The sequence below is a fragment of the Somniosus microcephalus genome, chromosome 12, assembly GCF_052327205.1.
Source record: "Somniosus microcephalus isolate GS21.2 chromosome 12, FLI_Smic_1.0, whole genome shotgun sequence".
Taxonomy (NCBI): domain Eukaryota; kingdom Metazoa; phylum Chordata; class Chondrichthyes; order Squaliformes; family Somniosidae; genus Somniosus; species Somniosus microcephalus.
The window spans coordinates 160,363,315-160,382,822 of record NC_140998.1 but is presented as its reverse complement, the minus strand read 5'-3'; the positions used below and the strand labels follow the sequence as shown (position 1 = coordinate 160,382,822).

General features: G+C 45.0%; 1 protein-coding gene across 4 annotated transcripts in view; it reads right to left on the bottom strand.

Moving 5' to 3' along the window:
• Nucleotides 1-1,699: 1,699 nt before the first annotated feature.
• The window catches only part of zfyve19 (zinc finger, FYVE domain containing 19), a 78,757-nt gene continuing 60,948 nt past the window's right edge, over nt 1,700-19,508 (bottom strand). For 3 of the 4 annotated variants that reach the window (XM_086003720.1, XM_086003719.1, XM_086003722.1), the window contains exons 9-11: nt 18,861-18,953; nt 7,279-7,418; nt 1,700-3,377 (exon numbers count right to left, since the gene is read on the bottom strand). In XM_086003720.1, the coding sequence (XP_085859846.1) occupies nt 3,305-3,377; nt 7,279-7,418; nt 18,861-18,953 (306 nt within the window). In that variant the 3' untranslated portion in view covers nt 1,700-3,304. The remainder of the gene's footprint in view (nt 3,378-7,278; nt 7,419-18,860; nt 18,954-19,508) is intronic. The other variant, XM_086003721.1, reaches the window with a different exon arrangement.

The window sequence follows — 19,508 nt, the reverse complement described above, 5'->3', positions numbered from 1 at the left end:
AGAATCTGGCCCCTACACAATTCACACACTAATGCTAAACCAAAAGCGCTCATAGTTTCTGGGGAGTTTCAATCCAGTTCCGAGCCTGCAGCACAAACTTCCCCAATGTGACATTAATTGGCAGTCTCACACAGACAGTCACACAGCCAATGTGGGAAATGGTAAACTGCAATAAGGCTTCTCTTCTGAGGGTGGGGGCAGAGGCACGTTATTGGGGCTCAGCAGAGGGAGCATGCTTTGAGTAAAAATTCACAAGAGATTTCAAAGAGAGTACAGTTCCTGACCTTGTCCGTGTTAGGGGTCATGGTAATACAGTGGTTATGTTACTGGACCAGTAATCCAGAGGTCCTGGGCTAAAATCCCTCCATGGCCTCGCCCCTCCCTATCTCTCTAATCTCCTCCAGCCCTACAACCATCGGAGATATCTGCGCTCCCACAATCTTGGCCCGATTTTAATTGCCCCACCATTGGCGGCTGTACCTTCAGCAGCCTAGGCCCCAAGTTCAGGAATTCCCTCCCTAAACCTCTCACCTCCTTTAAGACACTCCTTAAAGCCTACCCCCTTGACTAAGCTTTTGGTCATCTGCCCTAATATCTCCTTATGTGGCTTGGTGTCAAATTTTGATTGATAATGTTCCTGTGAAGCACCTTGGGACATTTTACTACGTTAATGATGCTATATAAATACAAGTTGTTGTTGCAATAATCCAGAGGTCAGTTCAAATCCTACTGTGGCTGATTGATACCTAAATTCAGTTTAAAATATCTGAAAATAAAAAGCTGGTATGAGTAAGTGACCATGCAGCTGTCGAACTGTCGTAAAAACTCAACTACAGTAGTTCAATAATGTCCTTTAACCAATAAGGAATTCAGGAGAAACATCATTACTCAGAGTGGTTAGAAAGTGAAGCTTACTACCACATGGAGTAGTTTAGGTGAATACCATGGATGCATTTAAGGGTAAGCTTGACATGAGGGAGAAAGGAATAGAAGGAAATGTTGATAGGGTAATATGAAGTAGGGTGGGAGGCAACATTCCCTTTAAGCGGCCTGTCTGCGCAGCCGGCTCACCGGCTTTTAAATAGGGGAAAAACTGCGTATGCGCAGTGTTTTGAATGGGCCGTGCAGCCCCTTAAAGGGGCCATGCAACCAAATTTTTTTTAAAGGGAACATTGGTGGGAGGAGGCTCATGTGGAGCACAAACACCGGCATAGACCATTTGGCTTGAATAACTGTTTCTGTGCTGTAAATTCTAAGTAATTCTATGTAATCACTAGCTGGTTACCGCAGAGCAAGTCAGCTATTTTCCTTTTTTTTTAAAAACCTACAATTTTTTGTAAAGCCTTTACCTCACGCTGGGGTTTGGGTTTCAAATGCACAAGCAGCCCTTGGGGATTTCAGGCAAGTGGCCAACCTGAGCAAGCCTGGATGGTCAGGGTCAGCATGTTGTTCAACCGTGGGACAGCATATCTGAGCCTGATCCTTGACTGCTGTCGCTGTGGGGAGGCAGCAAGTGGGAGCCAAACACATTCCCACAGGCAGGACGGGAAGGAAATCTGGGAGGCAGGGTCATCCCAGTCTCACTCGCACCCAGCTCCTGATAGTCGGTGGTGAAGTTGGTGTTGGTAGAAGCCGAGAACAGATCGGCCACAGTGAGGGCGCGACTGAGGTTTTAAAAAAAATTACAGATGCGATTCACTTCCATTAATAAAATAGTATATTGTTAAGATTTGCCCTCCTTTAATACATTAAGTTGTCTGTTACAATGGATTATACACATTGAGACATCTTAAGTTATAATTCAGCACAATCACCTTATTTACAGTGGGGTCAGTAAATATTAGTCAGGAACAGGAACTCCTGATATGTTCTTCTCTCATTCGAGGCCGAATGTCCTGCCCCACCACTGGCCTTGTTAAGATTAGCTAACGTTGCGAAGACTTTGGGCCTTCACGGTGTATTTGGTTCAGTATAAAATCAGGTGTCACCTTTAACTACTCAGTCTTTGGGAGCATTAGCCTTATTCAACATTCAGGAAGTTAAAGCGCAGCTTGCATGATATCCGATATGCATTTTAATTTCAAAATCAAAAATAAACAGAAATGCCTTTACTGCAACTGTATAGCAATTGGCACCAACATCTGAAATTTTGCAGTCTGAATCATACCTTAATAACGGAGGTTAACTAGCTACTGTGCATTTGAAATGCATGTTGAAGCATTCCGCGTCTGGTGCTTCTTGGGCTGAACTGTTAGAAACGAACAGAGAGCTTGCCAAAGTCATCTCCGGTGGACCACTAACTTGCTGTGTCTGCTTGCTCTGGACCCTGGTGCAAGTAGTCCTTAGAGTCATGAGATGTGTTTGGAACCAGAACATTGGCACCTCTGAGCAGCTCCAGGATCACACAATATTCAGGGAGTGGAGTTCAGTAGAGGGGGCAGGCAGCTCGATTAAGTGGTGTGATCAAGTCTGGATCGGCCACTTTGCCGAGTTCCTGATCCTTGACTGCTGTCGCTGTGGGGAGGCATCAAGCGGGAGCCAAACACATTCCCACAGGCAGGACGGGGAGGAAAACTGAGAGGCAGGGTCATCCCAGTCTCACTCTCGCCCATCTCCTGATAGTCGGTGAAGTTGGTGTTGGTAGAAGCTGAGAACAGATGGGCCACAGTGAGGGTGCGACTGAGATTTTAAAAAAGATTCCAAAATACAGATGTGATTCACTTCCATTAATAAAATACCAGTATAATGTTAAGATTTTCCCTCCTTCGGCAATACATTAAATTTTCTGTTTCAGTGGAGTACACACATTGAGACAGCTTGAGTTATAATACAGCACAAGCACCCTGTTATACAACAATTGATTGCAGAAAATTCTAGTTTAAATCACTGCTTGCAACCCCTTTATTTCTAAGTTAAACAATTCAAAGTTAGCTTCCAGTATAGTAAGCTGCAGCCTCATTTAACCCTTTAACGTGCAAAACTTCTAAATACAAGGTGCTGCAGTGGTCACCCTAAGCTATGCACAACAAGATCCAAAAAGAACTTCTACAGCACAGCAGACATCCAAGACCACTTGTAATAACAAAAAGGCAACTCTGGATGCTTCTCGTTGAGACGCTGGCACAGCAGTGTGTCTTGCATCGCTTGCGTGTGCCAATTAGTGAGGAGTATTGCGGATCCTCCTATTGCACTTTGCTCATGCCCAGTGCTAATTAAATAAGGAATATGTGCAAATGCTGAAGTGATGATAAACCTCCTTATTGTCTGACTGTGGCAGGTTCCAGGGGCCACAGACCTCTGCATCTCATTTCTTCTTGTTTGGCGGACGGTACTTGGACGTTCTGTGTTCTTTTCTCTCAAATTTGTCATGTCCTTCCCTGTGGAGATAAATCGAGAGGATAATTGTTTAGAAGTTTCCCTTTTCTGTTAAGCTCAGAGGCAAGATCTAGGAAAGAATGCAAATAAATTGCTTAAAAGGAGCAGAATGCCTTACATTAACATAATAAATACCTTCCAGCTCAGTGTCAATGGACTTGGCAGTCTAACCACTCGAACTTGCACACTCTCTACTTCAAAGTGTGTGGATAGGACACAGTTAAATTCCAGTGGGGCAACTATACCACGAGCAAGTTGCAGAGCTAAATAGAAATTCTAACATGGAAGCAGGCCATTTGGCCCAGCCAGTCCGTGCTGGCGTTTATTCTCCACATGCGCAGTAGTCCTAATCCCATATCATTTTATTCCCCCTCTCCTTCACCTATCTAACCAATTTTAGAATGTTGACATAGTCCCTGTTTCAATCACCAACTCTGCTAATGCATTCTGCAGCCTTATAACCCTTATAAATGCTTTTTTGTTTGCTCTCTATATCCTAAATCTCTTACATTTAATCTGATATCTATGCCCTCTTGTTCTATACCCCTCACCACTGGAAACAGTCCGTTTCTATTTGCTCTGTTTCATCCCTTCATAATTTTAACCACCTCTATCAAATCACCTGTAATCTCCTCTCTCTGTTCAGATGAAAACAGTCCCAATTTGCAGATCTTGCTGCGTATTTGTATTTCCTCATCCTACTGAATCTGCACTGTACCCTCGCAATTGCCTCAACATTGTTCCAGAGTGTGAAGCTCAAAACTGCTCAGTACTCCTCCAACTGCGGCCTTGCTAAGGTTTTATAGAGATTCACCAGTACATTTTGACTTTTATATTCTATAGCTGCCATAAAATTCAAGTATTCCACTAGCTTTTTTCATGGCCATATCCATTTGAGATGCTGCTCTTAATGTCTTGTGAACTTAAGTCCCCAAATATATCTGCTCTTCGATATCATCCAACCTTCTCCCATTCGTAGTAGAATTATTTTTTTCTACCAAAATGTATCACTTCGCACTAACAGAATTCTATCTACCATTTCTTTTTTTTACTAATTCCATCATCTCAAATGATATTCCCTTGCAGCAGAGATGCACTGCACATTACAGCGTTTTATCAGTATGTCAGAGTTTGTTAAACATAATGCAATGTTCAGTCCAGTCCTGAGAGAAAATCTCGACCTATCTCAGCATTTAAATGTCCAAATAAATTGAAATTGCAACTATTATGTTTCTACATCTTTTTAAACTCAAGTATCTTATATCACTCTATGAAATCTAGGCTGACACTCCAGTGTAGTAATGAGGGAGTGCTGCACTGTCGGAGGTGGAGTCTTTAGGACGAGACGTTAAAAACCGAGACCCTGTCTGCCCTCTCAGGTGGACGTAAAAGATCCCACAGAACTATTCTAAAGAAGAGCAGGGATGTTCTCCCCAATGTCCTGGTCAATATTTATCCCTCAATCAGCATCACTAAAACAGATTATCTGGTCATCATCAAGTTGCTGTTTGTGGGACCTTGCTGTGCGCAAATTGGCTGCTGCGTTTCCTACATTACAACAGTGACTACACTTCAAAAGTACTTCATTGACTGTAAAGCGCTTTGAGATGTCCTAAGGTTGTGAAGGGTGCTATATAAATGAAAGACTTTGACAACTCTCAACTCTTCAAACTTTGGGTGTACTTAGCCTTGCCTTGAGAGCTAGTTAAGACTGTGGTAACACAGCAGGCAAGTGAACAGAAAATTTTATTTCGTAATTGCTTTTAGGTGCTGGACTATTTAGTACCTCCACAAGATCTTAAGGGGGAAAAATTCGGTTGCTTTGCGCCTCCCGTTAGCGCCCTAAGAGGGCACTAATGGGGTGCAAAGCAACTAGTGCCCGAGCGCAGTGATGTTTGCACTGCTCGCGAAATTGACCAGACATTTTGCCGCGGCATTAAACACTACCGCCACGATCTCCTGCGCCCGCAGATCATGACATCAGTCGGGCGTGCAACGCCCCGGACCGGATATTGAGTGGCGCCCCCTGCCTTACCGCCTGCTGCTAGCAACGACGGGTTGAGGGGAGCATTTTGTAGGCGGGAAGGGACTGGGGGAGCGCTATTTAAAGGCGACCGCTTCCTGCCTTTTTTTGTCGGCGACATTTTTGCACCATGCATTCTGAGAGAGAGAGACACTTCTGGAGAGATTCAACGCTATGTGAAGGAGTTTTGGGTACTGAGCAGCACCTTGCAGGTTCATTTTGATTTGACCTTCCTTGCATCGATTTAGAAGAGACTATGGGGACTGCACTCTGAGCTCTTTCCCTGGGCCTCTCCATTGTTCTTTCCAGCAGATTTGATGTACAGGTCTCTCCAGGCCGAGATTCAAGGCTGCAATGAGCAGGGTGTGGATGGAAAGCAAGATCGACCCTCCCCTTTAAGAACTGGCAGCGCCAGTGTGTCTGTGTTCCATTGCTGACTGACATCACATGAGCTTCACCAACGCTCTGAGGTAGCGTCTCGCTCCTCGGCATTAGCGCCTTAAGAAAGGTGTGTAGCGCCTGATTTAGCGCTCAATTCACCTCCAGGAGCGATAGAAGCCAAGTTTGCAGTCGGAGGCGATAATTAGCGCCAGGCGCTAAACTTTGCGCCCGGCTGATAAATTGCACCCCAACCGGGGCGATACCGAATTTCTCCCCCTAAGTTTTGGAAGCAGTAAAGCAGAACAACAGGACAATTAAAATTTTAAATATAAAAGAAGATTTATTAAATTATGAACTAGTGTATGATCTAACAGAAATACAAGAGTAATATATCTACAGTAGAATTGTCTTACCAAACTCCCTTGAATAGACAAAATAATAAACATTCACAACTCTATGAGCAAATCTAATCATTCCAAGAGGTTTTTATGTGCAAAGTGTTTCTCCCCCTTGAGATTTTCCAAAAAGCCACTTGGCTTCTCTGAAATCCCAAAAAACTGTCCCTCTCTCAGAATTTTCCAACTGCGACAGGCCTACTTGAACAGAAACCTCTTTATATTATCTCAGAAAAGAGTTAGGACTGGCTGGATTTTGAGAACTCATCTCTCAAGTTCAAAAGGAACCAGCAGTCAAATACAAACTGAACCAATCATGAAGTTTGCATGGATTTGAAAACTGAATGTCAGACCTCCTCTCAACCTGTTACCAACAACAAACTTGGCAACATAAGCCTGTTACAAATTCTGGCTTACCTGGCTGTTAAATTCTCTAAGTGCATTAACTGGCCTAGAAATTTGTCCTGGGCAGTGGCGTAAAACGGGCGGTCTCGGATCGGGCGCCCGTTATACCCAGCTCCTGATATTCAGTTCTGTTGATTGCAAATGGAACAGGATAGCAGGTACTGCGCAGACGAATTTCTAGCCCACTGTGTTATAAAGGCAAAAATATCACGTGTTCCGGCTTGTGGCCCTTCAGTATATCACTACTGGTTCATTGTGCCTTGGTGACTGGAACTGAATGCAATCCTGAAGGTGCCAACTGACCAGAACTCTATACAGCTTCAGCGTGATGGACTTGACTGAATTGCCAATATAGCTCAGGATTCTATTTGCTTTGTTGCAGAGACTGGACATAATGTTAAGTCTCCCATCACCCCCAGCTGTGTCAGCACACAAAGTGCATTGGTGTCAGGTATTGACGTACACAGTGCAAAACTGTGAATGTGTGGAAAAGGTTTGAGATTTTTCTGTTGCCTGAAAATTGCTACAAAAAAAGTCAAAGCACAAAACAATTATTGAAAGTATTATAGTAACAACAATTTTGAATGAAAGATATCATTTTGGGATGTTGCTGCATGACAAAGTGCAGTGATTCTTTTATCCCTTTGACATGCCTTCAACCCTAGAACCGCATCCCAGCCAGTAATCGGTTGTTCTTACCTAAAACATCTCTGGCAGTAGAGATCTCCATCACAGTCACGGCAACGGAGCACAGCATCATTATTGCAGATACAGCACCAAGGCAGCTCCTCATCACTGTCTGTGGCTTCAGCAACCGGCAGAGTGGGTGGGAACTGCAACTGACAGACACAAAGTTATAAATTCACTTTTAGTCAACAACTTGTATTTGTAGAACGCCTTTAACGTAGTAAAACATCCCAAGGAGCCTCACAGAAGTGTTATCCAGCAAAAGTTGACACTGAGCCACATTAGGATAGGTGACCAAAAGCTTGAGAGTTAGATTTTAAGGAGCATCTTAAAGGAGGGGAGAGAGGTAGAAAGGCAGAGATGTTTGTGAGGGAATTCTGGAGCTTAGGAAGGTTTTAGGGCTGGAGGAGGTTATAGAGATAGGGAGGGGGAAGGCCATGGGAGGGAGTTGAAAACAAGGGTGAGAATTTTAACATCGAGTCAGACAAGTGGCACAACAGAAATATTACTTAGAAAGATAATGACACACCCCACATTGTTTTATAAAATGATGGAGTCGTGGTACATTGTGCTTACACAATATTTGGAAGATCACACATTGATACAAGGAGTCTGTTGGAACTCATTCATGATAGAAGAACATGGCCTGTCACTTGCAGACGAGTTGATCTAACTTGGCAATGTCCTTCATGTGGCAGGTTCTAAATTAAGTTGTAGCAGGTGCTTTAGGGAAGTTGCTGTTGCACTAGATTGCAGGGTGGACACTGGACCGTGAGCAAGGATCAGGTCTTTCTCCAGACGGTTATTGTTGGCACAATTATGCAGTGTTTTCAGACTGCTTTGGATCATCTTTGCCCTTTCCTTGTCCCACCATTCCAAAGTATTTGGTTTTGTGTGTTGGTTCTACGGGATGGGGTTACTAGGATGGGTTCAACCTCCATATACAGCCATGGGTTTCACATCCAGGTTATACCGCTGGACCCAAATTTCTTGAAGTTGCTTATTATTTGTCTCAGGTTTGAAAGGCTGAGTTCTCCCTTTAGTCTGGGGAGTTGCATATATAGTCACTTGTCTGTCCACTGGAATTTCAAGATGGGCCTATTAAAGTCATATAATTACTGCTTTACAACTTGGACTGGTAGAAGTCAACTTTCTAGACCCCTGTCCTATCTCTCTGTAGGTATCACAGGTGTAGACCCCTGTCCTATCTCTCTGTAGCCATGGTGTGGAGATGCCGGTGTTGGACTGGGGTGGACAAATGTAAGAAGTCACACAACACCAGGTTATAGTCCAACAGTTTTATTTGAAATCACAAGCTTTTGGAGCGCTGCTCCTTCGTCAGGTGAAGTGGAGAGATGCATAAAAACACAGCTTATATAGTCAGAGAATAATGCCAGATGATTACAGGTAATCTTTCTAACTGCCATTTATCACACCTCGGCAGAGAGATAATCACAGCAATCAAAGGTGTGAATGGTGTTCAAACAGGTGAGTCAGGAAAACATTACATCAAAGAACAATGAGGTGGAGTCACAAGGGGTCAAATGTTGCAGATGCTGGGGTCTGTATGAAAAACAAAAAACAGACAAAAAAACATTTTTTTTTGCTGGAAATCACAGCAGGTCTGGCCGCATCCATGTAGAGAGAACAAGCCAACGACGACTCGAGTCTGGGTGACCCTACGTCAGGTGGGGTTACATGTAGCGTGACATGAACCCACGATCCCGGTTGAGGCCGTCCTCATGAGTGCGGAACTTGGCTATCAGTTTCTGCTCTACGATTTTGCGTTGTCGTGTGTCTCGAAGGCCGCCTTGGAGAATGCTTACCCGAAGATCGGAGGCTGAATGTCCTTGACTGCTGAAGTGTTCCCCGACTGGGAGGGAACACTCCTGCCTGGCAATTGTTGCGCGGTGTCCGTTCATCCGTTGTCGCAGTGTCTGCATGGTCTCGCCGATGTACCATGCTCCGGGGCATCCTTTCCTGCAACGTATGAGGTAGACAACGTTGGCCGAGTCACATGAGTATGTACCATGTACCTGGTGGGTGGTGTCCTCACGTGTGATGATGGTATCTGTGTTGATGATCTGGCATGTCTTGCAGAGGTTGCTGTGGCAGGGTTGTGTGGTGTCGTGGTCGCTTTTCTCCTGAAAGCTGGGTAATTTGCTGCGAACGATGGTCTGTTTGAGGGCGAGTAGTGGAGGCGTAGGGATGGTCTTAGGAAGGTGTTCGTCGTCATCGATGACATGTTGAAGGCTGCGAAGAACATGGCGTAGTTTCTCCGCTCCGGGGAAGTACTGGACGACGAAGGGTACTCTGTTGGTTGTGTCCCGTGTTTGTCTTCTGAGGAGGTCTATGCGATTTTTTGCTGTGGCCCGTCGGAACTGTCGATCGACGAGTCGAGCGTCATATCCCGTTCTTACGAGGGCGTCTTTCAGCGTCTGTAGGTGTCCATCGCGTTCCTCCTCGTCTGAGCAGATCCTGTGTATTCGCAGGGCTTGTCCATAGGGGATGGCTTCTTTAACGTGGTTAGGGTGGAAGCTGGAGAAGTGGAGCATCCTGAGGTTGTCCGTGGGCTTGTGGTAGAGTGAAGTGCTGAGGTGTCCGTCTTTGATGGAGATTCGTGTGTCCAAGAATGAAACCGATTCTGAGGAGTAGTCCATGGTGAGTTTGATGGTGGGATGGAACTTGTTGATGTTATCGTGTAGTCTTTTCAGTGATTCTTCGCCGTGGGTCCATAGGAAGAAAATGTCGTCGATGTATCTGGTGTATAGCGTTTGTTGGAGGTCCTGTGCAGCGAAGAAGTCTTGCTCGAACTTGTGCATGAAGATGTTGGCATATTGGGGTGCGAATGTGGTCCCCATGGCTGTTCCGTGTGTTTGGGTAAAGAACTGGTTGTCAAAGGTGAAGACATTGTGGTCAAGGATGAAGCGGATGAGTTGTAGGATGGCGTCTGGAGATTGGCTGTTGTTTGTATTGAGTACTGAGGCTGTCGCAGCGATGCCGTCATCGTGGGGGATACTGGTGTAGAGTGCTGAGACGTCCATCGTGGCGAGGAGTGTTCCTGGTTCAACTGGTCCGTGGGTGCTGAGTTTCTGTAAGAAGTCTGTAGGATGGATGTCTCGGCACTCGTAAGAACGGGATATGACACTCGACTCATCGATCGACAGTTCCGACGGGCCACAGCAAAAAATCGCATAGACCTCCTCAGAAGACAAACACGGGACACAACCAACAGAGTACCCTTCGTCGTCCAGTACTTCCCCGGAGCGGAGAAACTACGCCATGTTCTTCGCAGCCTTCAACATGTCATCGATGACGACGAACACCTCGCTAAGGCCATCCCTACGCCTCCACTACTCGCCTTCAAACAGCCGCCTAACCTCAAACAGACCATCGTTCGCAGCAAATTACCCAGCTTTCAGGAGAACAGCGACCACGACACCACATAACCCTGCCACAGCAACCTCTGCAAGACATGCCAGATCATCAACACAGATACCATCATCACACGTGAGGACACCACCCACCAGGTACATGGTACATACTCATGTGACTCGGCCAACGTTGTCTACCTCATACGTTGCAGGAAAGGATGCCCCGGAGCATGGTACATCGGCGAGACCATGCAGACACTGCGGCAACGGATGAACGGACACCGCGCAACAATTGCCAGGCAGGAGTGTTCCCTCTCAGTCGGGGAACACTTCAGCAGTCAAGGACATTCAGCCTCCGATCTTCGGGTAAGCATTCTCCAAGTCGGCCTTCGAGACACACGACAAAGCAAAATCGTAGAGCAGAAACTGATAGCCAAGTTCCGCACTCATGAGGACGGGATCTTGGGTTCATGTCACCCCACCTGATGTAGGGTCACCCAGACTCGAATCGTCGTTGGCTTGTTCTCTCTACATGGATGCGGCCGGACCTGCTGTGATTTCCAGCGAAAAAAATGTTTTTTTGTCTGTTTTTTGTTTTTCATACAGACCCCAGCATCTGCAACATTTGACCCCTTGTGACCCCACCTCATTGTTCTTTGATGTCATGTTTTCCTGACTCACCTGTTTGGACACCATTCACACCTTTGATTGCTGTGATTATCTCTCTGCCGAGGTGTGATAAATGGCAGTTAGAAAGATTACCTGTAATCATCTGGCATTATTCTCTGACTATATAAGCTGTGTTTTTATGCATCTCTCCACTTCACCTGACGAAGGAGCAGCGCTCCAAAAGCTTGTGATTTCAAATAAAACTGTTGGACTATAACCTGGTGTTGTGTGACTTCTTACATCTATCTCTCTGTAGGTATCACAGGTGTAGATCCCTGTCCCATCTCTCTGTAGGTATCACTGGTGATGATCCCTGTCCTATCTCTCTGTAGGTATCACAGGTGACGACCCCTGTCCTATCTCTCTTTAGGTATCACAGGTGATGATCCCTGTCCTATCTCTCTGTAGGTATCACAGGTGACGACCCCTGTCCTATCTCTCTGTAGGTATCACAGGTGATGACCCCTGTCCTATCCCTCTGCAGGTATCACAGGTGACGACCCCTGTCCTGTCTCTGTAGGTATCACAGGTGTAGATCCCTGTCCTATCTCTCTCTAGGTATTACAGGTGACGACCCCTGTCCTATCTCTCTGTAGGTATCACAGGTGTAGATCCCTGTCCTATCTCTCTGCAGGTATCACAGGTGACGACCCCTGTCCTATCTTTCTCTAGGTATCACAGGGTGATGACCCCTGTCCTATCTCTCTGTAGGTATCACAGGTGATGACCCCTGTCCTATCTCTCTGTAGGTATCACAGGTGATGACCCCTGTCCTATCTCTCTGCAGGTATCACAGGTGATGACCCCTGTCCTATTGCTCTGTAGGTATCACAGGGTGACAACCCCTGTCCTATCTTCCTGTCAGTATCATAGGAGCAGAACCCTGTCCCATCTCTCTGTGTATATTGCAGGTACAGACCTAAGTTCCATCTCTCTGTGCTACAAGATAAAGCAGCCCGGGAGCAAGAGACTGTAGGAATTGGGGCCTTTGACAGAAAGTTAGTAAAACCGAGGGAAGGGACAGACACAATAGCCAACTGGATCGGTTTACATACAATAAATAATTAAGGAAACTACGTGAGACAGCGACAGTAGATATAGCTACAGGTCTGTGGGTAGTCCACTTCCACTGTAGAGAGCTCAGTACAAGGATGAACACTTCTCTGATAAATTTGTGGATGGAATGCAGGTGAATTTACACGATCAAAGTAGGGAACTGAAAATTGTTTCCATTTTTGGTGCAGAGTGCTGGCAAAGATTCCAGGTCTGATGTAATATAAGTTAGGGTAAACTTCTCTCTACAGTGCGTCACGAATGTGCCGTAACTCCAAACCCAGAAGAGCACACACTACTGCAACAATGTGACACTGGTCATTTTTATCACAGAAATCACAGAAACCCCACAGTGCAGATAGAGGCCATTTCGGCCCATCGAGCCTGCACCGACACATATCCCACCCGATCCCCGTAACCCCTACACCAACACATATCCCACCCTATCCCCGTAACCCCACATATTTAATCCCCCTAACACTAAGGGTCAATTTATCATAGCCAATCAACCTAACCCGCACATCTTTGGACTGTGGGAGGAAACCGGAGCACCCGGAGGAAACCCACGCAAACACGGGGAGAATGTGCAAACTCCACACAGTCGCCCGAGGCCGGATTCGAACCCGGGTCCCTGGTGCTGTGAGGCAACAGTGCTAACCACTATGCCACCGTGTCTATACCAGCTTCAACTACCATAGATTAAAAGTGAAAATGTTAAAGGAAAAATGAAATGATTTGCATTTACATAGTGTCTTTCATGGCTCATGGACGTTTTGGTGATGTTGGTCGAGTGATAAATATTGGTCACAACACCAGGGGAGCTCCCCTGCTCTAGTTTGAATAGTGCCAATGGGACCATTTACATCCACCTGAGAGGGCAGACAAAGGTCTCAGTTCAACGTCTCATCTGAAAGACGGCACCTCAGACAGTCTAGCACTCCCTCAGTACTGCACTGAAGTCTCAACCTAAATGATGTGCTCAAGTCTCTCAAGTAGGGCTTGAACCTGCAACCTTCGGACTCAGAGGTGAAAGTGCTGTCACCTTAAGAGTAAGAAGGGATGTCGGATTAAATTTTTTCACCAGTTCGGAGGAAGTTACCAGGAAAGGTCATTAAATTGCACAGTACAAGTGGGTTAATGAACAATTGGATGCACTGCTGGAGAAAGATGGGATTGAAAGATACATTGAGAAGCCAGGTTGAGCAGTTTGATCTATGAAAAAGGGAATGGGCTTGTTCCCAAAAACTCTCATGTGCTGAGCTATCTCTGTGACTGAAATGGTACGGCCAATTGATGACAAATTCTAGGCAGTTTTGTGCAGCAGACACATGTCTGTTAGAAACTGCCTGGAAACTACTCTTAATCTCATTTTACTCAGGACAATTTTTATCTGTCAGAGGTTTTCTTCACGTCAGTGTTGCTAGATTAAAACTCATCTGAAAAGGCAGCTGGGGTATCAGATGCAGTTGGAGCACTGAATCAGATGCGATTGGAGTGCAATCGCATTGAGTTTAAGCAGGCTTTGGTAAGTGGCAGAAAAAGTCTTTTAAGTGCATTTACTGAATTTTAGTGAGTAAAAAAGTGAATTATTTGAAGTAAGTTTAATTTTTTTTTTTTTTTTTATAGGGTAAATTAAGCTGTTGTGGAGTTGAATCCGGGTATAAAAAGGGGCGGGCTTAGAGCTGCAGGCTGAGTGCAATCGCATCGAGTTTAAGCAGACTTTGGTAAGTGGCAGAGTTCGGGCAAGTGGGAGGTGAGGGGGTGCTTGTTGCTCTGTTTTGCTTCCCTCTCTCAGGCTAATCCAACACTGCGGACGTGGAGCAGTGAGACAATGCAACCGGACAGGTCCCCCAGACAGCTTCCATGAGGGAGGTTGGTGATCAGCTGGTTGGTAGGTTCTCTTCCTTCTCTTCTATACCTTTAAGTTGGTAAGTCCTATTAAATAGTGGTGTAATATTATCATCTATACCGGGGCAGAGGGTCTTCATAACTAATAATAAGAAATTTAATTAATTACACAGATATGGGTGAACAGGTGATGTGTCACTGTTGCGAAATGTGGGAGCTGGTGGACCCCATTGAGGCTCACGGTGATTATATTTGCGATAAGTGTTTGCTGCTAGAGGAACTCAAGCTCCATGTTAAAGAGCTTGAGACCGAGCTTCAGACACTGCGACACATCAGGGAGGGGACTCTATGTTTCAGGAGGTGGTCACACCTATGAAATTAATTAATGCAGATGTAGTCCGTGGTCAGGGACAGGACGGTGTGACTACGAGTGAGGAAGGTACAGGGATCCAGGGTGTAGTGTTGAAGGAGCCACAGCCCTTGCTCTTGTCAAGCAGGATTGAGGTTCTTACTCCCTGTGAGGGCAAGAGCAGGGACTGCAGGGAGGATGAGCAACCTGGCCACAGCACCGTGGTACAGGGGGCCATTCAAGTGGAGGGAGTAAAAAGAAATGTTGTAGTGGTAGGGGATAGTATCATTAGGGGGATAGACAGGGTTCTCTGCAGTCAAGAGCGGGAGTCCCGAAGGCTGTGTTGCCTGCCCGGTGCCAGGGTTAAGGACATCTCTTCTGGGCTGGAAAGAAACTTGGAGTGGGAGGGGGAGGATCCAGTTGTCGTGGTCCATGTTGGTACAAACGACGTAGAGAGGACAAGGAAGAAGGTTCTGTTAAAGGAGTATGAGCAGCTAGGGGTCAAATTAAAAAACAGAACCTCAAGGGTAATAATCTCTGGGTTATTACCTGAGCCACGAGCGAATTTGGCTAGGATAAATAAAATTAAAGAGTTAAATGCGTGGCTCAAAGACTGGTGTGGGAGAAATGGGTTTTGCTTCTTGGGACACTGGCACCAGTACTGGGACAGGAGGGAGCTGTTCCGTCGGACGGACTCCACTTGGCCAGTGCTGGGACTAGAGTCCTGGCGAATCATATAACTAGGGCTGTAGAGAGGGCTTTAAACTAATTAGTGGGGGGAGGTTTCTAGAGAGCAAATAACAGAAATGACAACGGAGAAGGTCATAGACTTAGGTAGCAGTGGGGAAATTAAAAAACAGAACATGTCAGGAAGGGACAGAAGGTATGGAGTACAAGGTAAAGTAGTAAAAGGGGAAAAAACAGGAACTAAGTGTCACAAAACATATTTGAAAGTTCTTTATCTGAATGCACGTAGCATTCGTAACAAAATGAATGAGTTAATGGCACAAATAACTACATATGGGTATGATCTTGTGGCCATTACAGAAACATGGCTGCAGGGTGACCATGACTGGGAATTAAACATACCAGGTTATTTAACAATCAGGAAGGACAGGCAGGAAGGGAGGGGAGGTGGGGTGGCTATGTTAATAAAGGAAGGAATCACTATAATACAGAGAAATGATATTGGGTCAAAGGAGCAGGATAGTGAAACAGTTTGGGTAGAGATAAGGAATAATAAGGGGAAAAAAAACACTAGTGGGCGTAGTCTATAGGCCTCCGAACAGTTGCAACTCTGTTGGACGGAGTATTAATCAGGAAATAGTTGAGGCTTGTAATAAGGGAACAGCTATAATTATGGGGGATTTTACCTATCACATTAACTGGACAAATCAAATTGGGCAGAGCAGCCTTGAGGATGAGTTCATTGAGTGTATTAGGGATGGGTTTCTTGAGCAGTATGTAACTGAACCGACCAGGGGGCAAGCAACCTTAGATTTGGTCCTGTGTAATGAGACAGGATTAATTAAAAATGTCCGAGTAAAGGATCCCCTTGGAATGAGTGACCATAACATGGTTGAATTCCATATTCAAGTAGAGGGTGAGAAGGTTGGATCTCAAACAAGCGTGCTGAGCTTGAATAAAGGAGACTATGAAGGTATGAGCGCGGAATTGATTAGAGTGGACTGGGCAAATAGGTTAAAGGGTAAGACGGTACATGATCAGTGGTGTACATTTAAGGAGTTATTTTACAACTTCCAAAAAATATATATTCCACTGAGGAAAAAAGGGTGTAAAAGAAAAGATAGCCATCCGTGGTTAAGTAAAGTAATTAAGGATAGTATCCGACTAAAAACAAGGGCATATAAGGTAGCCAAATCTAATGGGAGGATAGAAGATTGGGAAGTCTTTAAAAGACAGCAAAAAATAACTAAAAGATTGATTAAGAAAGGGAAGATAGATTATGAAAGTAAATTAGCAAAAAATATAAAAACGGATAGCAAAAGTTTCTATAGTTATATAAAAAGAAAAAGGGTGGCTAAAGTAAATGTTGGTCCCTTAGAGGATGAGACTGGGAAATTAATGGTGGGAAACATGGAGATGGCAAAAACGCTGAACAAATATTTTGTATCAGTCTTTACGGTAGAGGACACTAAGAATATCCCAACCCTGGACAAACAGGGGGCTCTAGGGGGAGAGGAGCTAAATACGATTAAAATCACTAAGGAAGTGGTACTTGGTAAAATAATGGGATTTAAGCCGGATAAATCCCCTGGACCTGATGGCTTACATCCTAGGGTCTTGAGGGAAGTGGCGGTGGGGATTGTGGATGCATTGGTAATAATTTTCCAAAACTCCCTGGACTCAGCAAAGGTCCCGGCAGATTGGAAAACTGCTAATGTAACACCCTTATTTAAAAAGGGTAGTAGGCAGAAGGCTGGAAACTATAGACCTGTTAGCCTAACATCTGTGGTTGGTAAAATGTTAGAGTCTATTATTAAGGAGACAGTAATGGGACATTTGGATAAACATAATTTAATAGGACAAACTCAGCATGGTTTCATGAAGGGGAAGTCATGTTTGACAAATTTGCTTGAGTTCTTTGAGGAAGTAACATATAGGGTGGATAAAGGAGAACCAGTGGACGTAGTGTATTTAGACTTCCAAAAGGCATTTGACAAGGTGCCACACAAAAGATTATTGCTCAAGATAAAAAATCACAGGATTGGGGGTAATATTCTGGCGTGGGTGGGGAATTGGCTCTCTAACAGAAAGCAGAGAGTTGGGATAAATGGTTCGTTCTCAGACTGGCAATCAGTAACTAGTGGTGTTCCGCAGGGGTCAGTGCTGGGTCCCTAACTCTTTACAATTTATATTAACGATTTGGAGGAGGGGACCGAGTGTAACATATCAAAGTTTGCAGATGATACAAAGATGGGAGGGAAAGTAGTGAGTGAGGAGGACATAAAAAACCTGCAAAGTGACATAGACAGGCTAAGTAAGTGGGCAGAGATTTGGCAGATGGAATACAATACTGGAAAGTGTGAGGTTATGCACTTTGGCAGGAAAAATCATAGAGCAAGTTATTATCTTAATGGCAAGAAACTGGAAAGTACTGTAGTACAAAGGGATCTGGGGGTCCAGGTGCACGAAACTCAAAAAGCCAGTATGCAGGTGCAGCAAGTGATCAAGAAGGCCAATGGAATGTTGGCTTTTATTGCTAGGGGGATAGAATATAAAAACAGGGAGGTATTGCTGCAGTTATACAAGGTATTGGTGAGACCGCACCTGGAATACTGCATACAGTTTTGGTGTCCATACTTAAGAAAAGACATACTTGCTCTCGAGTCAGTACAAAGAAGGTTCACTCGGTTAATCCCGGGGATAAGGGGGTGGTCATATGAGGAGAGGTTGAGTAGATTGGGACTCCACTCATTGGAGTTCAGAAGAATGAGAGGCGATCTTATTGAAACATATAAGATTGTGAAGGGGCTTGATCGGGTGGATGCGGTGAGGATGTTCCCAATGATGGGTGAAACTGGAACTAGGGGGCATAATCTTAAAATAAAGGGCTGCTCTTTCAAAACTGAGATGAGGAGAAACTTCTTCACTCAGAGGGTGGTAGGTTTGTGGAATTTGCTGCCCCAGAAAGCTGTGGAAGCTACATCATTAAATAAATTTAAAACAGAAATAGATAGTTTCCTAGAAGTAAAGGGAATTAAGGGTTACGGGGAGCGGGCAGGAAATTGGACATGAGTCTAGGTTCGGAATGGTCATGGCCCTGTGGGTAGTGGAGCGGGCCCAGGGGCCGTGTAGCCTGGTTCTGCTCCTACTTCTTGTGTTCTAATTCTGTGTTAGATTTCAGGAGATGATTTTATTCCTGCTCTTGGCTGGGGTGGAGATCGCCTTTACAGAAGGTAAGTACTGTAGAAAATATAGGGACAGAGTGATCTCCTGGAAGAGTTTCGATCGCCTAGATGGGTCGGAGAGGAATTTCCTAGATTTTTTCTCCCAAATTGGCCATTGGGTCTTTTATCTGGTTTTTTGCCTCTCCCGGGAGATCACATGGGTTCGGGTGGGATGGAGAGTGATAGAAGATTTGAGGTTAGGATCAGATCAGCCATGATCTTATTGAATGGTGGAGCAGGCTCGAGGGGCCGATTGGCCTACTCCTGCTCCTATTTCTTATGTTCTTATGTAATCAGTGCTAGATGAACACTGTGAAAATTGGCAGCACCCACATGCTTATGCCTCGTAACAGAGGTACGTTTACTTCGATTTCCAATTACAGACAGTACCTTCCTCCCAGCAGGCGTGGGCTGGGCTGGTATAGGTTGCTCGACAGGGATGTTGTAGCCACTTGCTTCATCCAGGGCAATTTCTTCATTAACCTAGAGGTATAAGTAATGCAGTCAGGATGTGGAGAACAGCGTTTCACCAGGAGCTGACATCAGCTTACAGGAAACAACTGGTGAACAAATGTATCTGTTGTAACAGTGCTTATTAGATTCCTAAACCAATTACAGTATAATGCTTCTGTTCAAAAGCTTCAAATAGAAACTAAACAACAACAACTTGCCAATGACCGAGCAATGAAAATCAGGATGTGCCAGAATTGGAGGAGCATAGAGACCTTCGGCAGGCGGGGGGGGAGGGCGGTGTAGTGCTGGAGGATAGAGGGATTTAAAAACACGGATGAGAATTTTAAAATCTACCCTGGCACCTGTACATTTCTGTGCCACCCACTTTAAGAAAAGAACTTTGGAGGCTTGTTAGTGCTGTTGGGGTGGGTTTAAACTAGCTTGGCAGGGGGATGGGCACCAGCATATAGGAGTAGAAAAGAGGAAAAAGGTGCATAAAAGAGTGAGTCTGTTAGATAGTACTAGAGAACAAAGTAGTACTAGAGGCTGAAGTAGTACCATATTAGATAGGAGCAGACTAAGAAA